The 23621-nt window shown below is 43.5% G+C and overlaps 1 protein-coding gene and 2 long non-coding RNA genes across 16 annotated transcripts in view; 1 reads left to right on the top strand and 2 right to left on the bottom strand.

Annotated features, from left to right (window-relative positions):
- Positions 1-941: 941 nt before the first annotated feature.
- On the bottom strand, positions 942-5183 carry LOC311442210. Its single transcript, XR_014696519.1, has 2 exons — positions 2493-5183; positions 942-2361 (listed from the first exon to the last, which is right to left on the bottom strand). It is a non-coding gene; the product is annotated as an uncharacterized lncRNA (long non-coding RNA).
- A 113-nt stretch (positions 5184-5296) lies between these two features.
- Positions 5297-23621, top strand: part of SLC6A6 (solute carrier family 6 member 6) — a gene marked incomplete at its 3' end in the record, with an annotated part of 58016 nt that continues 39691 nt past the window's right edge. The window contains exons 1-5 of one of the 14 annotated variants that reach the window (XM_084531070.1): positions 5798-6029; positions 9720-9755; positions 12214-12279; positions 12961-13019; positions 16651-16756. In XM_084531070.1, coding sequence (XP_084387196.1) covers positions 6011-6029; positions 9720-9755; positions 12214-12279; positions 12961-13019; positions 16651-16756 — 286 coding nt within the window. In that variant the 5' untranslated portion in view covers positions 5798-6010. Of the gene's footprint in view, positions 5520-5797; positions 6030-7478; positions 7563-9719; positions 9756-12213; positions 12280-12878; positions 13020-16650; positions 16757-23621 lie in introns of those variants that run through there. The other 13 variants (XM_084531073.1, XM_084531065.1, XM_084531074.1 and 10 more) reach the window with 13 other exon arrangements.
- On the bottom strand, positions 12596-21781 carry LOC311442207. Its single transcript, XR_014696515.1, has 5 exons — positions 19564-21781; positions 19343-19460; positions 19061-19219; positions 14678-16816; positions 12596-14177 (listed from the first exon to the last, which is right to left on the bottom strand). It is a non-coding gene; the product is annotated as an uncharacterized lncRNA (long non-coding RNA).

Here is a 23621-nt window from a genome sequence, read left to right as displayed (position 1 = left end):
TTCTCTTCTCTTCTCTTCTCTTCTCTTCTCTTCTCTTCTCTTCTCTTCTCTTCTCTTCTCTTCTCTTCTCTTCTCTTCTCTTCTCTTCTCTTCTCTTCTCTTCTCTTCTCTTCTCTCTTCTCTTCTCTTCTCTTCTCTTCTCTTCTCTTCTCTTCTCTTCTCTTCTCTTCTCTTCTCTTCTCTTCTCTTCTCTTCTCTTCTCTTCTTTTTTTGCACATTTTATATGATTAAGCCAGCAGAGAACAATGCCAATATTAAAAAAAATCCATTACCTGTTGATCTTGTCCCATTAAATTAAGTGGCAAATTTAGGTAGGCATTGCAAGGTTTGATAAGAGCTGTTATGCAGCAGTTAGTTCAGAAAAGAAAAAAAAAAAAAAAAAAAAAAAAAAAAAAAAAAAAAAGGTAAAAAGATATAAGCAGTACATCTACTAGTATGCATCTAGTACTAGGCAAGTAGATTAAAAAAGAAGAATTTCCTGGGAAGTGCAATAACAGGATTTGCTTATGCTGCATTAAATGAAAAGATGGGCAAAAAATTGGATTTTTGGACAGCACAAGTGCTACAGTGTTTTTCTCAGGGAACAGTCATCTACTGGAAAAGAATGGACAAACAGGACAAACAAATCTTTTGTGTCCTTAGTTGTGATCCTGTTTAAAAGTTACAAGACCTCAATTTTTAGCATATGGAATGCAGTTGTGAAAGAAAATGGGTTTCCTGAATTTTCGGTGATTGACTAAAATCCACACACGTACTGGTTATTTTAATTTAAGGAAAAAGGATTTTGTTTCTTTATCCTGTTACATAACACTGGATCTATTCTCCCTTGAATACACAAGTATGTTTATCATTAATCTTAAAGGGAAACAGTCATCCTTCAAAATCCTTTCTGAATTTTTATCTGTTTTTTTAAAGTTAGATCCCAAATGACTGGTTATGAATTAAAGATGAAAGCACATTGTTTATTTGTTTTAATTAGATTACTTTAACCTCATTTTATGCATAGCTCTTTGACTGTCTTTCCCCAATGACAACAGCAAAGAAAAAAATTGTTTTTGGCATGACTTAAAAAATACAAAACATACGGTTCATGATGCATCCAGCAGGAGACAGAGTATCTGTTATTGCTTCTTAGCTCATTTTTATGAAACTGGCTGGCTTTCGGTTTGGACACATTCTTTAATAATACCTATAGTTTTTATTCCATACTACGTTCCTCTAAGGGATTTGAAATTGCTCAGGAGCTCTTGAAAATCCTAGTGTAAACCTTTGGTTACATGAGAGCTTTTTATTTCCAGGTAGCTGACTGTCAGTTAACCTGAGACACTCAACTTCTTCCACAAACACATGTGAGTGCTTCAGTCCAGGCTGTTTCATTCCTCTGGGTCTGCCCCTCACTGGAGGAATCAGCTCCTGTAAAGCAACAGGCATTTCTAAACTTTCCCGCTGCTCGGAAGGGGCCCACTCTAGCCTTTGAGACGTGCAAAATGCCTCAAATTAATATGTAATTATCTTGATGTAGGGAAACGATCAGCGGAAGCAATCCCATAATGGCTGGGCAGTTTGTAATATAAACAAAATAGGCCACTAGCAGTAGTATTAAAATCACATTTTAAATAGAATTTAAAGCCAATGGGGCTACTTTTCAAGAATTCCTGTGGTTTTTAGCTGTCTTTGGGTTTGACTGATAAACTGGGTGGATTGATTCCATCACCGGCAGGTTCACGTGATGGGAAGTATACCAAAATCGCAGGTCATGTTTTGATTTCTGTTTGGTATTTTATTTGTATATGATTTAAATGGATAAACTAACAAAAAAATAACTGTCCAGGCCATAATTTCATCTAAAATAAACACAGACTAAAACTACAGCAACTTAGTGGATTGCACGGATTAGTGAAATATCCTGGTACGTAATAGCAATAGCAACAGTTCTGTCCCCTGATTTAGTAATGCTTAAAATCTGCAATCCAGAGTCACTGCATGATGTTTAAATCCCTCACAAAATCTGCCTCCTTTTCTCAGGCTCATGGTCCTTTCCCATACAGGGGAACCCCAAAGGCTGCCCCTGTATAGCTTTATATAGGAAATCTGTATTTGGAGACGTGTTACTGCAGTCAGCTTATTCAGAGCATCTTTTTGCTATTCTCACCTACGCCCTTCTTTACAGATAGTGCTCTGCACTTGCCCCTTAAATTTCTGCTGGACTTTGCATCTGGAATAAAATTTGATTTTTTATTTTAATATTTATATGCAAAATCTTCCCAATCCCTGCAAAACTGGCTCTTTGTTCTTGCCTTGCTGTGGTCCTGAGTGTATTTCCTTCAGCAGGCACAGGTTGAGAAGAAATAACTTTTTGTCCTGAAAAAGCAAGAAATATTAAACCCACTTTGATTTGAAAATGAAGGAGAGTTTGCTGATGAGCATATTTTAGATCCTGGTGGAGCATATTTTAGATCCTGGTGTGATATTCCTCCCTCCAGCTGCCTCACCTGACAGAAATCTGCTCCACCTCTGCTGCAGACTTGTGTTAATACGCATCCATCTGCGAAATTAGGCACTCACATCACTGCCCCTTGAGACCTCCTTTGCAGGGTGCAGATACAGCAAATCTCTTCTGACTTCCGTGCCTTCTCGGTAGATTTCCACACGTTATAGCCAAGCTGGGGATTTGGCCCAGTGTCTTTTTTAAAACCTGTGACCCAGACGTGGAGATTAAAGACGAGTTATGTTATTGGATTAAACAGATACAAGAGACGCTCACGGTATCAGCATCCAACACCTTAAAACTCCAGAAAGCAGATCAGCGTGTGAATGGGGAATATGGGCTCCAGAAAGAGGCAGAACACAAAGGAAGACTAACCTGTGCCTTGGCTAAATGTGCAAAAACCTGCAGCTCTGGCTGATGTGCAAAGCAGTCATGGGGACATTATATTGTGGCTTTCTACTGTATCTTAATACTGGATACGTTTTGGATCTGGTATACGAGTCATATGAACTACACCTACCTGTAACCACAGCGATTTTGGCCTGTCTTACTTAAGTTTGGGTTAATGCTCTCATGGTGGGTTTTTAAGGGGTTAGGCTTGATTCCGCTATTAATGGCACCACCGCACATCAAAATCAATGGAACTGCAGAACTAAAATTAGTAACAGATTAAAGCCAGACCTACAGTAAAAGGATAACAATTTAAGGCACCACTTATATTCTTAATATTATACACATGCTTCTGCTTTGTAATTTGGGCTCTAACTTGTGATTTTGGTTACATAAGAGCCAGAGGAGCCAGAAGCACTTGAGCTGCTGTACACCGCTGCAGCTGAAGGCAGTGTGCCCCCAAATATTCATCAGGCACATTTTCAGAAGTCGTGCTGTCTCATAATGAAACAGCAGGCAGCGATGCACATATTTATGGCACAAAAGGACTAATTATTATTATTATTCCACTTAGTTCCAGGTACTGTTTACATGCTTCTGATTTCAAAACAGCATTGGCTGTGGTTTTCTTCCCCCAAACACTTTTTTTTTTTTTTTTCAAACGCAGAGAGCAACCATGTGCTGTGTGTGGCTGACTTTTCTTTTACAGAGCACAGAACAACAGAACAAGAGAGGGCCAGAGACAGAAAATACAGGCTTTGATTCCTCTAGAGAACTTGAGCAAAATGTTCCGCTGCTGTCAGTGGTACAGCTGTGCTGGCAGGATCCTCAGCAACATGTAGCTCCAGCCACTACTTTTCATTTCACTGGTGTGACTGCCGGTTCCTGGTCAGCCTCGAGGCATCCTCACCGCAACTCAACAAGTGTCTGCGCCGGTGAGAAATGTTTTGCCTTGCTCCCTGGTGCGGCCACAGCCGCCTGTGTTTGTGGTCCCTCGTGCAGCCTCACAAAATGCTAGCTGCCTTCAGCAAACGATGCCTAGGAATCCAGAGCTGCAATACACCAGAAACCTGAATCAGAAGGCGTAGGTGGCAGCATGCGCTACATCGTGTAATTAGTTTAAACCAGTCTGTTTAGAGGAGATAGCTCTTTGATTAGCTGCACATATCAGATACCTGTATCTCTTTTTTTCAGATTAGGGACCTTTTGCAAATCAACTTGGATACTGCACCGGAGTCAGGCAAAATGAGTGGCATGCCTGTGGCACACGGTACCTAGCGTCCTGCACTGCTAGCAATGAGCACTCAGAGGGAATGCAGTTCTCTGTGTTTTTGCATGAGCCAGCCAAGGAAAGAAGCCTTTTCTAGAGACCTCCCTGGAGGCTGCCCTGATGGAATTTGGCCCCTCAGCAGCCTGTGTGTAGGTGGTGGGTTTCACAGCCGTGTCGTTCTGTGACTGCCAGCCTAGTGTGTGGTGTGGACAGGTGGGGTCTGGTGGCAGGGAAAGCCTTGGGGAGCTGGGATGCAGGGAGTATGGGCTCCTCTGTGAGCAATCCCTGCGGGTCCCAGTGCTCACGGTGAGCACCCGGGGACTTCTGCAAAATGCTGACGCCCTCGGATCTCCTTTTTCCAGCTGCTCTGCCCCTGTAACTAACCGGTATTTCACGGTACAGCGTATCTCCCCAAGTCTCCTGCAGGGGCTGAAGGAAAATGCCTAGTGAGCCCACACACTGCTGAATCCTTGTATGAACAGAACTGCGGGAGATGAGGGTAGGGGACACACACCCCAATCGTGTCCCCGTTCGCCGGCAGGAGCAAGGCACCGGCTTTCGGTGCAGCGAAAGCCAAGGCAGGACAAACCGCTGCCCTGCTCGCCCCTAGGCTCACTCCGTTGTGCTGCCGGGAGCCGGGCTGCCGGGGGCTGCGTTTTTTGGGAGGCGACGGCAGCCGAGAGCCGGGAGCCAGGCACCTGCCGGGCCCCGCCGCTTGCCGCCGCCTCCAGCCCCACCGAGAACCCCCAAACCTGCCGGAGCGGCACCGGGACCGGCGGCCGAGCTCCCCCGCGCTTCATCCCGGAGTATGTGATGTCCAAACCGGCAGCCGGGGAGCCGGGCGAAGGGCCGGCCAGCCCCGGTGACACCTCGGGCGGATGCTTTGTCTGCGAGAAGGGCGCTCTTTGTGCGGCAGCGAGCAGCCCAGCCGGGGGGAGCGGGGCGCGGGGCTGCGGGCGGCGCCCCCGGCCCGGGGCCGGCTCCGGGCGGCCCGGGGAGAAGCGGGGGGACTCCGAGCCGACCCCCCCCGTCTCGCTGCCCCGCTCCCCCAGCCTCCAAACCCCTCCCCGCGGCCGGTTGCCAGCCCGAGCTCCGCCGCCTGCTCTGCTGCATGGCCCCTCCTTCCCCCACACCCCTTCCTTTAGGCTCCCCCCTCCCCAGCAAAGAAGAGGCCGTGCCGGTGTTTTTCCACTCAGCAGGATGGGTGATGCTCAAAGCTCCCTCATTAGACAACAGACACGAGAGGTCAGGAAGAAAGCGCTTATAAATCACCGGCGCCCCCCGCCCGGCGCTGCTAGTCGCGCCGCACCGTTCCGCCGCACGGCCGCAGGGGCGCAGCGGCGCGCAGGCTCCGCGCCCAGCGGACCGCAGGTACCGGCGCCTCCCGGGCGGGAGGGAGGGCGGTGGGGCCGGAGCCGAGCCGAGGGAACAAAGGGGAGCCGAGCCGAGCCGTGCCGTGCCGAGCCGGGCAGCGCCCAGCCTTTGTCCGCGCCTCCCCTGCCTCCCCGGGCGCGCGTTCCCTTCCCCCTCCATTTATTATTTGCTCCTTTCCAGCTGTCTCCTCACCCGGCTTTTTTTTTTTTTTTCCTCTTTTTTTTTTTTTTTTTTTCTTCCCCTCTCCCCCCTCCTCCTTACGTTAACTTTTTTTCCGAGATAACAGTTCTCAGCCTGCAATTAACCACTTGCTGGCGGCCCTCCAGAACATCCGCGGAGCACGCTCCTCTCATCTCTGCTCTCCTCCCCACTCCCCGGCTATTTTTTGCCCGTTTGCGCTCTCCTTCCCTCCCCCTCCCACCGTATTTTTTCTGGCTGCCTTGCGCTAACCTCGAGTGAAGAGGTTGGTACGGGCACAGCTCCATCTGATGCTCATGGGCCTACCTGGTGGGTAATACAGCTGCTGTGCTTCCTTTGCTTATTTATATATTTTTTTTCGTTGATCCTTGGTGAAGCTGAAATCAAAGTTGTGATGGGCTTTAGGGAAGGGACTGCCTGGGGCGCGTTGGGGAGCTCAGCATGGTGCAAAGGGGCAAGAGTGCTGGGGGGACCGGGGTCCACATCTCACCCGCTGGCTTTAAGGTCGTGAATGCCCATCTCCATCTGAGCCTGTACCAGGCAGTGTGTGGGAGGACGTGCAGGGTTTCCATATAAGAACATGGGAGAATTTATTTCACACAGGCGAAGAAATGTGCAGAGTGTGTATTTGTGAAACAGAAGGCGAGCTGTGTTTTCCTCAGGCAGCTCCGATAGTGGCAAAACTTTGTATTTATAAATTGAAGAAGCTGATTTATACAGTTTAATAAGAGCTATGTTTAAAGGAAATCATTGATGAAAAAGTAGTGGGAGAAGATCCAGGGAAACACGAAGAAACACAACCAACACATATTCCAGCATGGTTTGTACCAAGGTGTAAAGATGGAGTTTTTGCTTAGTTCCCATTTTTCTAACCGTATTGGGAAAGGCATTAAGAAAATGTTCTGAGAGGAGCTAGTTACGTTGATAGTGCTATTTTGGTAACTGCAATATTTTTTCACTTGCATGTCAAAATGTCTCGAGTTTTGGACATGCAAAAAAGCAAGGCAGCCCCGTCCATGAGACATGTCAGTGTAATTCAGTGCTTGGATGACAGTTGCTACCGGTTTAGATTTTATGGGTTCAGGAGTAAAACGGTTCATTAAAACCTGCTGCTGTGGAATTTGGAGAGGAGAGGCTTTGGCAAAAAAAAACTGGATGTTTTGGATGGCCGGGTGTTTACTTCTAGGTTTGGATTTGGGTGAGCTGACTGCTTTTTGGCATTGTCTACGCTTGCATGAGTATTACGGAGAGATTGCCCTGAAGGCTGTCCCAGAAGTACGCTGCTGGGATTGTCCAGAGGGTGGTTTTTTTAAGAAAAATGTGTAAGCAGCTGAGCAGCCGGCAACAGGATGGTGTCACTCACCCAGAGCAAGGAGTAAAATTGAGGCTGAAGCACGAGCATGGCGGGAGGTTGTTTTTGTTGCCCTGGTTAGACCGACACTGGAAACTTTATTTTCGGCACTTTCAGAGATAGCATCTTTGTATTTCCTCTTCAACTGTCTCTTCCTTTTCTCTGCTTTGCATTCGTGTTGTTGGTTTGTTTTTTTCTCTTCATTTGCGTGCATCTCACCTTCTCTTTTCCTTCCCCTTCTCACCTTTCCCATGCTTTGCGATGCTTTGAGGCAGCACCCGCTGGAGGGCGACAGACACCTTTCCTCCCGGTGGGGTCCCCGTGTTGCCCCGCGTGTGGGCAGGGACCCAAGCCCACAGCCCGAGAGACGAAAGGCCGCTTCTCGCTGTCATTTATTAACCTGCATTTTTTTTATTGTGCGGTCCCAGGGTTATTTTCTATCACACCTTGCAAAAAGCAGGAGATTGCAGATGGCACTGTGATATTTGGAGGTACTGGGAAGGTGTTTGCGTGCTTGGGGGTGCTAGATCAATATCCTGGGTCTCTTTGTTTGTTTGGGGAGTTTGGGCTAGAGTCCAGTATAAATTTGGAATAATTCAAATGCTACTGATTTTAATTTCATTTTACTTTTCTGTAATTAAGAGCAAAATGTTGTTGGTAGTCACCAAGATGTAGCTCTGGAGGGGTTTGCCTTGATGTTTCTTACATGGCAGAAGTGAAATGATTGGGCAGTGGCAGGAGGCTTCAGTGCATTTGAAATCTTGTGTGAAAAGAGGTACAACAATGCTGGGGAAGATAGGAAGGCACTTTTAGTTGGTGTGTTCTTTCTGCACGGTGCTTCTGAAAGCCCCTGTGCCTGAGCATAGCTCTATTTGTAAAACCTCAGGGATGAACTTGTCTTTCAGCTTATCGTTGCAAATATTTCAGTGAGTTTTCCCTTAAATCAATACTCTGCATAGCCAAGACTGAGCAACATCTTGGTGGCTTCCAGCCAAGTCCTGTTGGCTGGCTGTTTCCAAAGAGACTCTCAGGCACAAGCCTTTCAGTTGGTCTCCAGGGCAGTGATGCTCCAGGATTTTCCTCAATGCACCTCAAGACTCACCAGCAAACCCCTGTTATTTTAATTTTGTCCTTTCTAGCTTTAACCAGTGCCCCAGGGTTTGGATACAAACTGCCAGTTCCACCAGTAAGGGGAGTCTCTCTACACTGGTGCCTTACCCAGGCATTTAATCACGCTGGCAAATGACTGAAAAGATTATGCTGATTTGTTTCTTTTAAATTTAACCGTATTACAACACATAAAAATGGATGGGAAGCCATGGTAGTTAAAGCCTTTTGCAAGTAATGCTTGTTTGATTGGTCATACTAATAAATTGTAGATCGTTTAAGAAGTGCAGCTTTGAATAGATTAACTACTAGGATTAGTGCCTTTGACTTCTCATCACTAACTTCACTTATGTGAAAGGGGGACTGCTTGCAGGACTGGGTCCCTGGCATTTGGAGGAAAAGCATGAGGATGAAAATTCAGTAATTTAACAATTGTTGAATTTCTCCCATAAATGCATACTTACTTGAATCCTCAGCTGTTGTAGTGCCATGGATTTAATTGATTTGTGCTAGCCGAGTATCATCCCAAGGCATGTAAACTCTAGGCAATACTCTTTAAATTACTTACAGAGTAGCTAATATTGATATAAGATAATGTAGTAGGAATTAAATGAGACTGCTGTTGTGCATTATCCTTCCCCTTGTCTGCCACAGCCAGCCATTGGAAGGGCTGCTACCATGCTGCCGGTCTGTGATTCTGAAACTGCAGTGGAGTCAGCATCTGCTGCATTTCTTTCAGTCTCTTTTTTTGGTGTGTCTACATTCACACAAACAAAAAGCAGATTGGTACCAGCCCTAAACCCTGTCCCAAGAGCATCCACAAATCCCTCCAGTTCAGCTGGTGGATGGGGAGTGTGATTCAAGTACATGTTCTTGCCAGCCAGCTGTGGGTGGGCAGCAGCAGGCGGATGGCATGAGGCTGCACAAGGGTGGTTGGTAAAACCCATGTGCTGCTGGGCAGGCTCGTTCATTTTAGCAGTTACTGGATTTCCTGTTGTGGTTCTTTGTTGCCCAGAATGGTCACAGCCTCAGAGAACGCCTTCACTGCCATGGCTGCAGGACTTGGGTTTGAATGCAGCTGGTGCTAGAGTGCTGGCATGGAAAAATGATTCCGCAGTGCCGAAGTACAGCAGAAACGCTCTGCTTTAGGGTGTTGGGGTAGGTAGGCTGCCCACAGGTTGGAGGGCAACCCATACGTAGAGCTACAGGGCTATCAGCGAGCTGGAATGCAGTTAAAAGTTCTTCCTTTTTCTTCAGGTCACGTGGCATTTGCATTTTATTTCACTGCTGCAGTTTCCTTACTCTTGAAACATATAGGCTTTTTTTTTTCTGTTTTCACTGAATGAGATAAGAAATAATCTTGTTTGCCTTTGTAGTGCCTTCTGTGTCTTGATGTTCTTAAAAACTATAAGCTCACACAGATGAAATTCAGAAAACACTATGCATGATAATGTTAAAACATGCCTGACTTTTTGTGGACCCATTTTTTTTCTTTAAAATATTTTTTTTGCCTTTTCTTTTTCTTTTTTTTTTCCAAACAGGAAGAGAATATCCACTCAGGAGAGACTCTTCTTCATGTAAGTGTTATTTATGCTTGTTTATGAAATTACAAAAGGGTTATAAAGATGATTAAAACGTTCCAATACTGAACATTTGCCATCTGTTCGTAGAAACCAAGTATAGAGCATGTAAAAATAGGCTGTAGTTATACAGTAATAATGCTCAGCAACTGTTATCTTAAATCTATCTATCTGTGCAGTTCTTCTGTGCATAACACTGCAGAATTTAGAAACCATTGCAAAGCACTTTGCAGACATTTAAGCAGCATGCCTGTAAAGTTGGTGTGTAAATCCTGGAGGGACAGTATTAAAGTGGTTTGCCCACAGCAGAGGGGAACCACAGGTGAGGGCTCGTTTTAGCATCCCAGAGTCCCTGGTCTCCAAACCCCGTGACAACAACCAGCTTCTCCACCTTGGATTGTACAAAATCCAAGTTCTGTCTGTAGAGCCATTTGTTCGTGTGCACATGTGCTACAGCGTGCATGTATATGTGTGGGTAAGAGAGAGCGTGTGTACGCCCATTTGGCCTCAAATAACACAGAGGTATTTCAGGCCTTTTCTACAACCTGTGGTGATACCCTTTAAAATTAGACTCAATGCCTCTCTCCGTTGGTGAATACTGTTGCAAATGTATTGTGAAAGCATTTGGCTCCAGGCTGAACGCTTGGTCTGCATGAGCCCAGTACAGTATTCCTCATGGGACAAAGAAAGCTGCACGTTGTAAAAATCCAACAGTTTTTCTCCACATCACCTACTGACATGGTTTGCTTGCAGATCTCTGATTTGAAAACTGAGTAGGAGAGTAAGCTCTGCTCTGATTAGGAAATAAATCTGATTAAATGTTTTAAGGGGCTGCATAGATGAAGATTCTCGTTGCCTTAATGCAAACTTAGCTTAGCAAGGAAAATGACTGCATTGTTCCCAATGCAGGGCCCGCTTTGCATAACTCCGAAGCATGTACTGTGTCAAGTGGCATGGCAAGCCCACGAGCGCTCACGTCAGGCTGATTTCCCATAAATCAACATTTTTTTGGAAAAATAACATATATCTCTGAATTGCAGCACTCCATTATGCTTGCGTAGCAACTGCTGGTTAATGAGTAGCAAAACGCCGTGTGGTAACAAATGTTTTTTTGCTATTGTTGAGCTGGAATGTTAGTTCAGCTTCTAGATAAAAGTGGCTTGCGCAAGGCGCCCTGGTAAACCATGATTTCTGTGGCTTGTATGGTAGTTCTGTAGGCAACCGTGGTCTGCTGTTCCCCTGCCCTGTGCTTCCCTTCATTTTCCATGTCAACCGGGAGGTGGGGTTAGGTAACGGCAGGGAATTGGCGGCCCTTTGAACCCAGCCAAGCACGAGCGTGAGGCCCGTTGCCAGTCAAGCATCTGCGGCAAACACTCTTTATTCCCGTTGTGTTTCTAGCAGAAACGTTGTAAGACACTTCATTTAATAGCTTTAAACTGCAAGTGTTCTTTGGCTGGTTTTATGGATGTCATAGAGCAAGCTCTCTGAAGAACAGACAGTAGTAAGAGAAAGAAACCCCTACAAAGGATTAAAGAGTCATCCTTTCCTCTAGCTGGAATCCTAGCTGAGACTAGATCAGGAGTCCGTAGCCTTGAGAAGGTACATCACCATTATTAAAAGGCAACAGAGAGGGAAAAATTCGAGAAGGCTTTTGATTATTGCAGTTTTCATGATGAGTATTTCATTCCAGTATGGGAAATTCAAAATGTGCTTCCCAGAGATTTTAAATGGGAAACAGTGAGGGGGGAAAAATCACCTTTAAAAGAAGAAGCTCCCAAATAGAGAAGAACCCAAACAGATGAACCCTACAGAAGTGACTGTATGGTGTCTGGAAACCACAGAATAAGCGTGCAGCCCAGTGCAGCACAGGTCTGAAGAGTTTTCTCTGGAGATTTCACTATCACAAGCAAATAATCAGGAGCCTCCTAAGTCTGATATATGTGCTCCAAAACGAATGAATAATGAAAGGTTTGTGGTTCGTAGGCCATTTGCGGTGCAGCCTTCCATCACCTGCTGTGGCTTTTCAACAGCTAACGGCGAGCTTTAAGCATCAGAGCCTCCCTCTTCTGGTTCTGTGCATGAAATATGACAACTTTGACTCGATAACTCTACTCGTGCCTGTCTATGCATTGGCTCCCTTTGGCTTCTTCAACTGTGTGGGTTTCCAAGAGTTAAGCTCCAGGGACGGGGCTAGCGAGGCTGTTGCGAGGCAGCAGGATCCTGAGGCATCAGGACAGGCACCCTGGCCTCTGCCCGCTGAGGTGGCGAATGCTCAGTGGGGATTAACCCCTCGGGCCTGCACATTGGACCGGGCACCGTGACAGGAGGTGGCCGCTGTGAGAAAGGACTCTTTGTGACAATAACCAGCCTTATGTAGTTGTAATGATAAGAAAGGGACCATCTTATTGTAGTCACTTTGCGACAAATACTACCACAATTCATTACTTTCCATCAGTGCCTCATCCTATGGAGGAATCACCACTGCCCATCTACATTGAGGAGGGGACAGAAGTCCCGATTGGTGAGTGCAGTTGGGATGGGTTATTTTTAAGGGGGGGTATATCGTACTTGGGTTTTATATTCCTCACATGTGTATACCCATTTGTCAATGAACATTCTAAGGCTTGTTGCAAATGTTTGGGTTTTTTTTGTTTGTTTATTTGCTTTTTTTTTTTTAATTTTAATTTCTTAATACAAGTGTATTTTAGAGTTCTTGAGAATTGATATATGCTGCTAGTGTTGGTTTCCAGCTAATCATGAAGCAAAGTATGTAATTTATGCAGCAACTTCCGTGCAGGATCTCTTACCAAAGGGCCATGAGTATCAGAAGAGGTAGTTCCCGGTTCAGCCTTTGACCTCAGTGTTGAGATACTCAGAATATTCTGCCAGTTGGGTCAGCAGTTTTTGCCCTGCTGACACTGTCCTGCCCAGCAGCATGACGCTGCATACACGGCTGAATGGCCAGGAGAGAGATACAGAGGTTTGCTGTTACCTGTGCTGCCCATCCCCAGTTCTGAGCTCTGCTGCAGGTCTATTGTCACTGCATGGATCTATAGACTCGCTTTTGTTCTTGTTTTATTTTGTGGTGTTGGTGTTTTGTTTTTGTTTTCTTTTAAATAGATAAGCAGTCTTTCAGATTACCCATAAAGAAAGAGACTAACAGATCAGTAAGTGTGTCTGTGGTGATCTCTTTGGACTATAGAAGGCTGTGACTGCATCATTTCCAGAGCCACTTATTCAGCCAGTTCTTGGATGCATTCAGTAAGTGTGCCTTGGCTACCACCTGCAGAGTCTGCACAGTTGAGCAGATGTGTCTCTTCAAATAACTTTTTCTTGCTATACATCTTGAATTTTTCCACCCCTGCATTTATGCAATACTCCTTGTCCTACTATCTTTTGAGCTAGATTAATTACCTGCCTCTACACATACTACCTTAGAGGTATTTATAGCTGGATCTCAGCCCAGGAGTTTTCTTATTTATAGACTATATTAATTTATCTCTCTTACTCTCTCCTTAGATTATTTTTATTGTCCTTATTTGTATTTCCTTTATTTTTCTATCTTCTTAGTAATCTCTGGAGACCTGGACAGCTCACACGGTGGTTGTTTTGACATAGCATTATGCTTTAGATTTCCATATCATCCCTTCATATGTACACATCCAAAAATATCTTAGCTTTTGACCCTTTCCTGCATCACTCAGAAGCATCACACATAGAAACTGAATTATGTGGCTAGTCTTACCTGCAGTCACCTTTAGGTCTTTCTTGGGTTCACAGCTTTGCAGCCAGCTGTTATCAGGCAACGTCACTGCTCTCCTGAGATGTAGGGCTTTATACTTCTTAGCAGTAAATCCCCATCCCATTGCATGCCACTTACTGATATTATGTAGGACTGATTTAAGATAGTACGCCTACATGATTTTAATGCCCTGGATTTTTTTCATTTACAGAGAAGTTGTTGCTGTTTTATCATATATAGAGCTAAGAAGTACTTAAAATTTTGTATTTTGATACCTATTACATTTGTTTTCTATATATTACTCCAAACACCTTTCCCAGTTCCATCATTCTTATTTGCATACTTTCCCCTAGTTTTCTTTCCTCTATTTATAATTGTAATGTTAAAACTGACAGGCTTAGCTCTCTCTTTTTCTTCATGTTTTGCCTTTTCTTGTTATGTAGTTAGTATATTGTTGGTGTATTCCTTCTATGCATGGTACAATCTGGTCTATCCCACATTACAGATAATGTGTTCCTTACCTCCTCTAAGTGTTCCTTACTTCCTCTAAGGCTGTAGTCACATGAACATCTGTCCCCCTTGTAGAACCATTAGAGCTAAATTCTGTCCTGGACCCTGGTATTTTCATCTTGTCTCTTCCTGCACTGAGGAAACCTTGACTGCTGAGATGGTGGTATCTACACAAAGAAAAAAACTATACAGTCAATAACAAAAGCAACCAACCAAAATAAATAAATAAATAAATAAAAATAAATAAACCACCATATAACAAAAAAAAAAAAAGGAAAAAAAATAAAAAAGAAAAAACAGCCGTGACAGTTTTAGAATATATTTTTTTAGTGCTGACATGAAGGAGGTTGGATCAGGCTCTGAGATTCAGCAGTAGCTGTGAAATGCCCAGATTGGGTTGGGAAGGGCATCATGTTCATTTATTTTAAATAAACTTCTTGACTGTCAACACAGCAAGTTGTAGTTGAGGGAGGACGAGTGGAAAAAGTAAACGATACGGAGATGAGAGGAAACCACAAGCTCTAAGTTTGGTATTTGAATGCCCAAAATGGGTCAGGGCTTTTATAACAGTTGGGTGCAGTTATCAATCATCAAGCTGGGAGGTCAGCTGCAAAACTCTGGTCTGCGCCAGAGACTCAGTTCTGGTCCTACTTTCCATTCAGCTTACCAGAGTGATCCAGAGTGAGGTTATCTGCACCTGCACAGAGCAGAATAGGATCTAAAAGAAATCCTTTCTGAATGTAGGCTGGAGAAACATTAAAATGTTTCCTCATCTAAAACACATTTTGGATGTGCTCTGGATGGTATATGGAGTGCACGCGATTCTGTCCCAAGCCTGACTGATAGCAGTAGATCGCTTTGTAGCTTCTCTATCTATGAAAAAAATAGAGAAATCAGTAGGTTCTTTCAGAGTCTAAATTTAACAACCCTAATTATTTCAAGCAATTTAAAAAGGAACATAAATCTCACTTGTTTATTACAGCTGCTTCATGAAAACAGCAGCTACAAATAATAGCCTATAATGAAAATCTTGCTAACACTGTCATGAATTAACCAACAAAAGAACTGCTGTATGGGATCTGGCCAAAGGCAGCATTTCCTTCTCTGGAGGGAGGGAATTTGCGTCGAGGAGAAGGTGGTTATTACCTAAATGCTGTTTTTATCTCTTTGGGTGAAATGAAGACATTGACATTTCTGCCTAGATGAATAAGACTTTTGATTGGAAAATAGTCTGAGCTCTACATACTTTCTATGTGCTTTAGCACTTCCTCAAGTACATTCCTAGAGGAAGGTAGGTAAGCTAGATGCAAACAAACATGCAAATAAAAGTATTTATGAAGAGAGAGAGAATATTTTCTGAGCAGTAGCAAGGAATATACGGAATAACAATAAAAGGGTGCAGTTCAGTTGCTGGCAGACTGCTCAGACACCGTTTCAGCTGTCTTCCCCACAATTAAGCAGTTCAGGAGGTTCAAGGTGAAGAAATAGGCAGAGCAAGCCACTGTTCACCATCACCAGTCATGCTAAGGTCATGGCTGTATTCCCCAGTCATTGTTTGGAACCTCTTGAGTTAAGCACTGAAGAAAACACCCCAGGCCAGACGGTCCAAAATTACATTTTATAAAACAAAAAAAGCAGGAACACAATATTTGTACTGGCAATCATTGTATTTTGGGCCGTACAGAACATCACTGAGGGAATAATTGCCTCCTCGGGGATCAGGGAGCAATAGAGCTGTAGGTTGAGATGTTTGTTTATGTTATTCCTTCCAAGTCACATTTTGAGATGTTAATGTTGTTTAATACCGCCTGTCAAATTAGCTGCAAAGACACACAAATTCAGGATCTAATTCCCCACTGATTTACTCCAGCGCAGCTTTGTTGAGTCCAGCGGCATTGCTATTGCTGTATCCTTGTGTAAACAGGGTCAGAGCCAGACACCTTGTTCAGGGATCGGTCCTGCTGACCTTGAAGCCTGTGGCACTGCTGCTGTAGATCTGAGGCCCTGCGTAGGCAAAATCCCAGTGGCCTGCTGCTGGTCTTACTGCTCCACTCTTGCTAATGAATAGCACTGCCTTAGTGGACTGTACAAGTGTATACAAGTGTTACACAGAACTTGTCTATATAGGATTGTTTCCTCCATTAAATTTTCTCAGTGTGAAGGAAAACTCCATTAGCACTCTGAAGCCATATTCTTTCTGTGGTAATCACAGGTTGTGCTGTAGCCCAGGCTCATTTGAGTGGCCTTGATAAGGGAAGAAGAATTTTCTTGCACGCAGTTTTCTTCTGCTGCTGCACAGACCCTGCTTTTAAGCATCTCTGATGGCTCATTAATGGTAAAAACTTTCTTGGATTTCCAGTCTACTCCTGCTTTGGGGCAGACTCACTGAAAGACAGATGCTTTGTTAGTTTTGTTTCCTCCCTTAGTAAGAAACTTGGAGCTGCCTTTTAAGCGGAGTAAGCATAGGAAACACAGCTTTCTCAGGCAGGGAGAGCATTCAACACCTTAAAGAGAACTGCCTTTGTGTCCATCTAGGAGGTTGCCTTCCCATGTTAGGGAAGAGAACCATTTCTGTCATACATACTTCTGGGTTTGCTCTTTCATGGGGTGCTGGCAAATGGAAAGCTTGATTTTTGCCAGGTGCTGAGTGCCTTCTGCAAGGTATTGAGTGCCCTCCTATCCTTTGCAGCCAAAAAGGAATTGATTGCTCTTGGCATCAGGCAAATTTGGACCCAGAAGACCACAGGTAGTATTTACCAGTTATTTATGTGCATTTGCATGCCAGAGGTTGTCTGAATTGATTTTCCTAGAATAAAAGAGACTTCAGGATTAATGGTACTTGGCCTGCTGCTAAAATCATTATTTTATATTTTGAAAATAATAATAATACAATAATAAGCATGACTTTTATTGCATTGCCATAGGAAAATTACCCTCTTCCCCCACACCCACCTCCCAAATCCCCAAATTAACTACAGCCCAAGTAACTAGTAGCTCTTTAGAGCCATTGCAAATGTGTGAGTGATATACCCTGAATGAGCACCACACGCCAGTGGCACAGTGAGTCACAGGACACATTGTGGAAAGCAATAATTGCTTGGCATGCATCGTAACATTCATTAGTTTTTTTGTTTGGTTTTCTTTAATGAATATGTTTTTACTCTGACAATAAAATCAGTGTTGTCTGATATGCTGACACCAGAGTTTGTTGCTTATTTTTTACTTAACCAGGAGCCTACCTACTTGTCACTCACTGCACACACCTTCTGAATCTGTTTCTTTCCAGCTACTTGTATTGTATATATGCAGTATCAGAATAAGAAGACTGAGCTTTCCATTCAGTATTGTCTTTTCACTTTGCGTTAATCCTCTTCTCCCCTTAAATCCTCATCTTCTTTCTTTGTCTGATAGGGTAATTCAGACTGGTTATAAGGGGAAAAAAAGTTCACCCTGAGAGGAGTGAAGCACTGGGACGGGTTGCTCAGAGACTGTACAGTCTCCACTCTTGGAGATTTCAGAGCTTGACCATCAGCAAACCAGTCTGATTTTGATGTTGGCCCTGCTTTGAGCAAGAGGCTGCACTACAGAACTCCCTTCAACCTAAATTATTTTATGGTTCTGTTTAATGCCCAGTTCCTGTTCTGATTCAGCAAAGGCAATGTGGTATCATTAACTCCTTGCTCCCTATTGGAGTCCACTGTCATTCATCTCAGCATAGAACAGGAGTGACCTCATGAAGGTCAATGAAGTTACAGAAGTTTTACTCATGGAGGATCAAAATCAAATTGTAAATGGTAACCTCAGATGAGAGGAGTACGTGAAATTTGTGTATGTCTGCATTTAGTTGGAATTTTTATCACCACATTCAGGAATTGCACTTGAGATCTCTTTAAATCTTCATTAGGTGCCAATTGAAGTTACCAGTTAAAGAGTTTCATACATAATTATATCAGGATGATAGATATTTAAAAAGTAGAGATCATCTTTTTTTCCCTTTCCGCTACAAATCTCTTTCTATAGCAGCACAGCCTCAAGTAGTCTTGAAGAGAGCTCTGGGGTATTTAGGATTTAGCAAGTCACCAACTGGCCTTGCTGTGCCGTTACGTGCTGCTCTCCTCGTGTGGCTGAAGCCACGTGAGGGACTTAATGCTGCACAAAGCATCTGCTTCTCAGCTGAACGCCTTCCCAGCCCTGCAGCTGTCTGCCAAAGAGCTGGGGATGTGCAGAGGGGCGTCTGTGAGCTCTACAGGACAGCAAATTCTCATGTGCTGGTCCATATGCAAGCAAAAAAAATCCTTTTGTCAGAATAACTTTATTTTAATGGTGCTTAAAGAAAGCAAAAGCATGCTGAGATTCACCATATCTGTTCTAGGGAATTTTCAATACTGATCTGCTTCCTACATAAAAAATGTAAGAGACCTCCAATTGCTAGGAAGAAGAAATATGTCAATAGTTTTATGGGGTTGCTCTTTCCATATAATTTACCCAGACAATTTGAATTTCTCTGCATCTTTATAATCAATAAGTATGTTGCTTATGCAAACAACTTATTTCCCCTCAGGCTTTGTCAAAAATGAAGCTGACAAATAAGGTTACCTTAGTGGATGGAAAAAAAGTGAATACAGGCAATCAAAAGAATTTTTTGTCCCTTGTTATGCAAGGCAGGATTTGAAAAGCAAGATTTAACAGGACAGACTTGCTTTCATATACTTTTTCTAGTGATTGCTGCCTTCCCTCCTTTGTGACTACATCAATTCTCTCTCCCTGTACCAATCCTCCTTTAAATGATGTAGCAGGTTGCTCCTTCAAATGTGAAAAAGGTGTTGTGTCATGTAGAGGGACTATAGTAGCATAAGATACTGTTAATTACTCAGTGGGGTTCAGGATTTTTTACTCTTCCACTCTTCCTACAGTAAATACAAACTAGAGATTGCAAGTCCGACTCAATAGACAGGATGATACTCACATGAGGAATATAAAGTGATACATGTGAGTGAATCACTTGCATTTCTGCTTCTACAAAACTATCAGAATTTCACATAGCTCTTACCTGGTAACAAAAATCTAGACAGGTAAACTGAAGGAAGTTCTCTTGCTTTCTATCATCAGCTTACAAATGGAGTGTTTTTATGGCTCTCTCAGCTGTTCGTCACGTACCCATCATTTATGCTGGAACTGCAAACAGTTTTCCACCTGTCTATTTATAGCTCTTTTGCACATGAAAAAAAAAAAAAAAAGTAATGAAAAACAATTGTAGTCATGTTGAAAACAGCTTTGGATATTAAAGGTTAACGTGCCGCATTCGTATCTCGTTGTAAGCATTTTCACTTACATGAAATTGCACTAAGAAAGTATTCATCCTCGATGGTTCGGCTTTATGAACTGTGTCTGAACTGGTAAACAGGAGCAGGGTAAGTTTACAGTAGTCAGGTTAGGACTATAAAAGCAACCTGCAATGAAAGCCATCAGCTGGTATTTGTTTGAAAAGATAAGAGAGAGAGAAAACCGCTCATGATGTTCATATAATGTCATGCTATATTTGGGAATGCTTACCTGCAAAAGCCAGCAGAAAAGCAAGTGCCTGTAGCCCACGGGAGTGACACTGGTGTGAAGGTAGGACTGCAGATATTCATTTTATACTAGAGTCAGCCTCACTCTTACGAAATTCCCTGCACGGGCAGCAATGCCAGTGTGAATTCAGTGGGGCTTTTGTCCAAGTAGTGTGTGGGATCAGGATGTTGTTTGTGCTTGGTGTGGGCTCGGCACTTTGCAGCCCATGGTATGCAGAAGTGGTTTATATCTTCCTTTCCTTAGAGAAGTGGAGTATTTGTTCTGGTGCTGTCTGGTTTTCATATCTCTTGACATAAAAACGATCGCAGCTCTCTGTACTGATGTCAAAGGGCATCTGTGGCTAGGCAGAGCTGAAAGTATACCTCAGATTAGAATTCGTCCTGAATCGTGGGATGTTTCCAAGCATATTGGTTCAGTGATCAATACAAAAGTCTTACTTCAAACTGGGACCATCAAAATAGATGGGAAATGATCAAGAATTTGTGATTTTTCATGAAATTATGCCCATGGAGAGGCCTGTAGAAGCTATTGATCTCCCTCCTGACGTGCCCTCCGTGAGCACAGCCGTGGTGTGGGGGCTGCCAGCTGCCTTCAGGAGACAGAGCTGTGGCTGGAGCCTGTGCCAAGGCTGTTCTGGGATTCCACAAAAAAAATGCCAGCATCCAGCCTTGCAAGCAAGCACCTGGCACCAGCTGCACAAAAACAAATAAACACCACAATGTCTACACAGCTTTTTTTTTTTTTTTTTTGTGAAAGTCACCAGTTCACGGACCTGTTTTGCAAATTTATGTTCACTCTCTGAGCTCGTTCATCAGCTTTGTCACTTCTGCTTTTAGCATATCCTCTACAGAAATCCCCCCCCTCTCTGTTAGGTCTGCTGTATCAGTAGTTTCAGATTCGTTTCCTGTGTGAAACTTCATGTGCTTAAAGTTTCTGTTCCATTTTTTTTTTCCTTGAAGAGAAGAAAAACAACAACAATGAATTAAACCTTGGTGTGCTTAGGAAATCTTTCACAGCTGATGTCTGCGTGCAGTGGTGCTCGGGTTGGGCACCACATCCACCTGAGTACCACAGCTCCCCCTCAGCCTGCGTCAAAGTCTTCAGCCTTTTTTTGTCACTGTCTCATATTTTTGCTGATAATTGCTGCCAGCACCGAAATCAAGATCGAAATCAAAAGTAGCTCACTCTTATCATAAAGTTTTAGAGCTCATGGCTCTGTCCTCAGGGCTTTGTAACCTTGTCAGGCTTTATAGGCCTGTGGTGGGCCTAGCACCGTGGATCGCATGCGGGTAATGGCTTTGTTCCTGCTACAAGCTGGCCCGCCATTTTCCACCCACAGCGCTGTGTTGCACACAGCTCTTCCTTTCTTTAATGTGCTCTGTCAAAAATCTGAAAAACCAGGTATTGTGCAGACGGGTACAGGAGCAAAGAAGAAGGAGGATTATTCTCCCCCACCAATGGTACTGGCACCTAGATTTGTGAGAACAAGGTGCTGTATGACCTGTTTTAACAGCTGCCGCAGGTGGGATAGAGTTCTGCCCTTGGTTTTTGTTTAAATTGAGATGAATGGACAGAAACAATAAAAAGTAGCTCTGTCTTTGTATTGACGTGTCCTAGGTAGATATGGCAACAGCCTGGTTACAAAGCAGATCAAAGCCTTTAGTGGGTATGGAAAACTTGGCTTGTTTTTCCAAAAGCATGTACTCCTGTATATATGTCTGTTTTCTTCCTATTTAGAAAGTATACTGGAAAAGCACAGCAATCTTCAGAAAATTGCTTAAGAAAAATTACTGAGCACTAGCATTGGTATACCCAGTAAATTTAGGACTAAATGTAGTAATTAAAAAAAAAAAAAAAAAAAAAAAGAACAGGTGAGGCTGGAATGATTTATTCCCAAGGGGAAAAAAAAAAGAAAAAAACACTTCAAAACAATGAATTCATACAATTAATATCTCATTTGCTTTACTGAATGGCTACTTTATCGTTTCTCTACCATGCACTGAGGCATGGCTCTGTTACGATAGCACAGAGAAGGCTCTCAGACATTAACATGCACTGTAAGTGTCTTGCAGATGTGTCACATAGAATCAATACATTATTAACCACATGCAAAAAATTCAATAGGCACAGCACACAACACTGACTATTCAAGTTCATAAGCTTTGTGAGCGTTAAGATTTTTGTCTTTTTTTTTTTTTTTTTTATAGGAGGATGAGAGATGTCTTTTCATAGTTTCTGATGTGGTTCATTAGGGGCAGTAGAACTGGTTTAATCGACACTGAGACTTGAGAATTGCAGTCCACTGAGCAGCAGACCTTTAGAATAAAAAGTAAGATACAAGAATGCTTGTTCCTTTAGTCAAAAGTTAGGTAACTGCAAGATGCAAGCTGGTTGAAAAGGTGAGGATGTGCACAGCTCACTTAGTCACCTTTGACAATGCCCTCACTTGGAAATCCATCACTTTGCCCCACCACTTGAATACACTCCTGCATTTTGTTAAGAGCCCTTTCTTAAAGATGAAGGCTTCGAGAGGTGGTATCATGCAGTGAATTAATGTTTTTTCACTTTGACAACAGGAGAGCTGGTAAAGCAGAGAGAGTACGCAGGGAAAGCAGCAGGGAGCTGGTGCTTCATTGCAGCCTATTGACAGTCAGGAGGCTGTTAGCTGGCACCCGGAGGCATTAAATTAGGTCAGCAGTTGGCTTCATGTGAACAAAACCAAGTGGTAACTGGATGTTCTCCCACACATAATTACCAGTACGGTGTACCAGGGATGAGCACTCCATTCATTCTTTCTCCCTCCACCAACCCTTTCTCTGTGGTCCTTTTTGCAAGAGTTTCCCTTGGGCTTTTGTCTGTGAGGGGAGGACAGAGCAGGAGGACAGCAGCTTTCTGGTGCAGGACACTTGGTTTCTCACTAGGATACAGGAGACACTGTGCCCACTGAAAAATTTTGGTAGGGTGCAACTCTGACCAGCGTGATCCAGTTTGCCTCGCTGCATCCCTTGCTCTTCTTTGCTGACCTCTGCGGAGGCCAGGGCTGACCTGGGATCTCTCTCTGGAGAATTGGGCTCTGTTTTCCATCACTCTGGGGCTGGGAAGCATCACCTCCACCTCAGCCCTACTGTTTAGGAACAGGATCTTGTTCCCACTGAAGTGTGACTACAGTGGATCATCATTCTCCTTTCCACCCCACACAACAGGAGGGGAGTTTTTAATTTCCTCCCATTGGGCACATCTCCTGGGCTGGCTGTAACTGTTTTATTTTTTCAGATGAACAAGTATAACAAAATGAGCATCTAGAGTATTACATGACTGCAAATTTTCTGCTGCTGAAATCTGAGCAAAGATTCAGGATTTCATAACAGTTCAGAGCTATAACATGGTACCTACTTGAGGCATGTGAAGAACCTGAGTGGAAACACCACAGAGAAAAAAAATATGTGGGAAAAAAAGATACCTTTTGTCCAGACCACAACTGATGAAAAAGAAATTGCATTAAGCCCTGGGCTTTCCTTTCAAAATAGACTGTAGCTTTATGAAGGAGTGCATTTTCCTCCGAGAACGTTTTCTGCAGCAGATTTTCCAGTCAATCTTAGAAGGCTAAAAAATGGTGAGAAGGGAGATGGCAGAAGTTGGAGGGAAAACTGAGAAAGAAGAAAGGACAAAGAAAGAAGAAAGGACTGAGAAGAAGAATGGATAGATATTTAAATAAATACACACAGGGAAAAACAGAGGGATCCATTAAAGACAAAGAGAATATGGTTAGATGGAGTTCAGGCATTGTTAAGAAGAGAGCTAGAATATGCCATAAAAGCAGGGATATTGTTTTTCAGAAGACTTAGATATTTTGTTCGATGAAGCAGAAGGAACTGAGATACGAGTTAAGGACAATTAAGGAAGTCAGGTGCTCTTTGGATACTGGTGTGGCCTCAAGGGCTGCCAAACATAAGGGGTTTTTCTTCTGCAGATCAGAAAGACTTGCACTAAAGGCATAAGTTTGATCAAGGGGCTGTTTATTTTAATCATGTATTGATTGG

The sequence above is a fragment of the Aythya ferina genome (genome assembly GCF_964211825.1).
Source record: "Aythya ferina genome assembly, chromosome: 10".
NCBI classification, from domain to species: domain Eukaryota; kingdom Metazoa; phylum Chordata; class Aves; order Anseriformes; family Anatidae; genus Aythya; species Aythya ferina.
The sequence above is the reverse complement of the archived record's forward strand: the minus strand, read 5'-3'. Positions and strand labels throughout refer to the sequence as shown.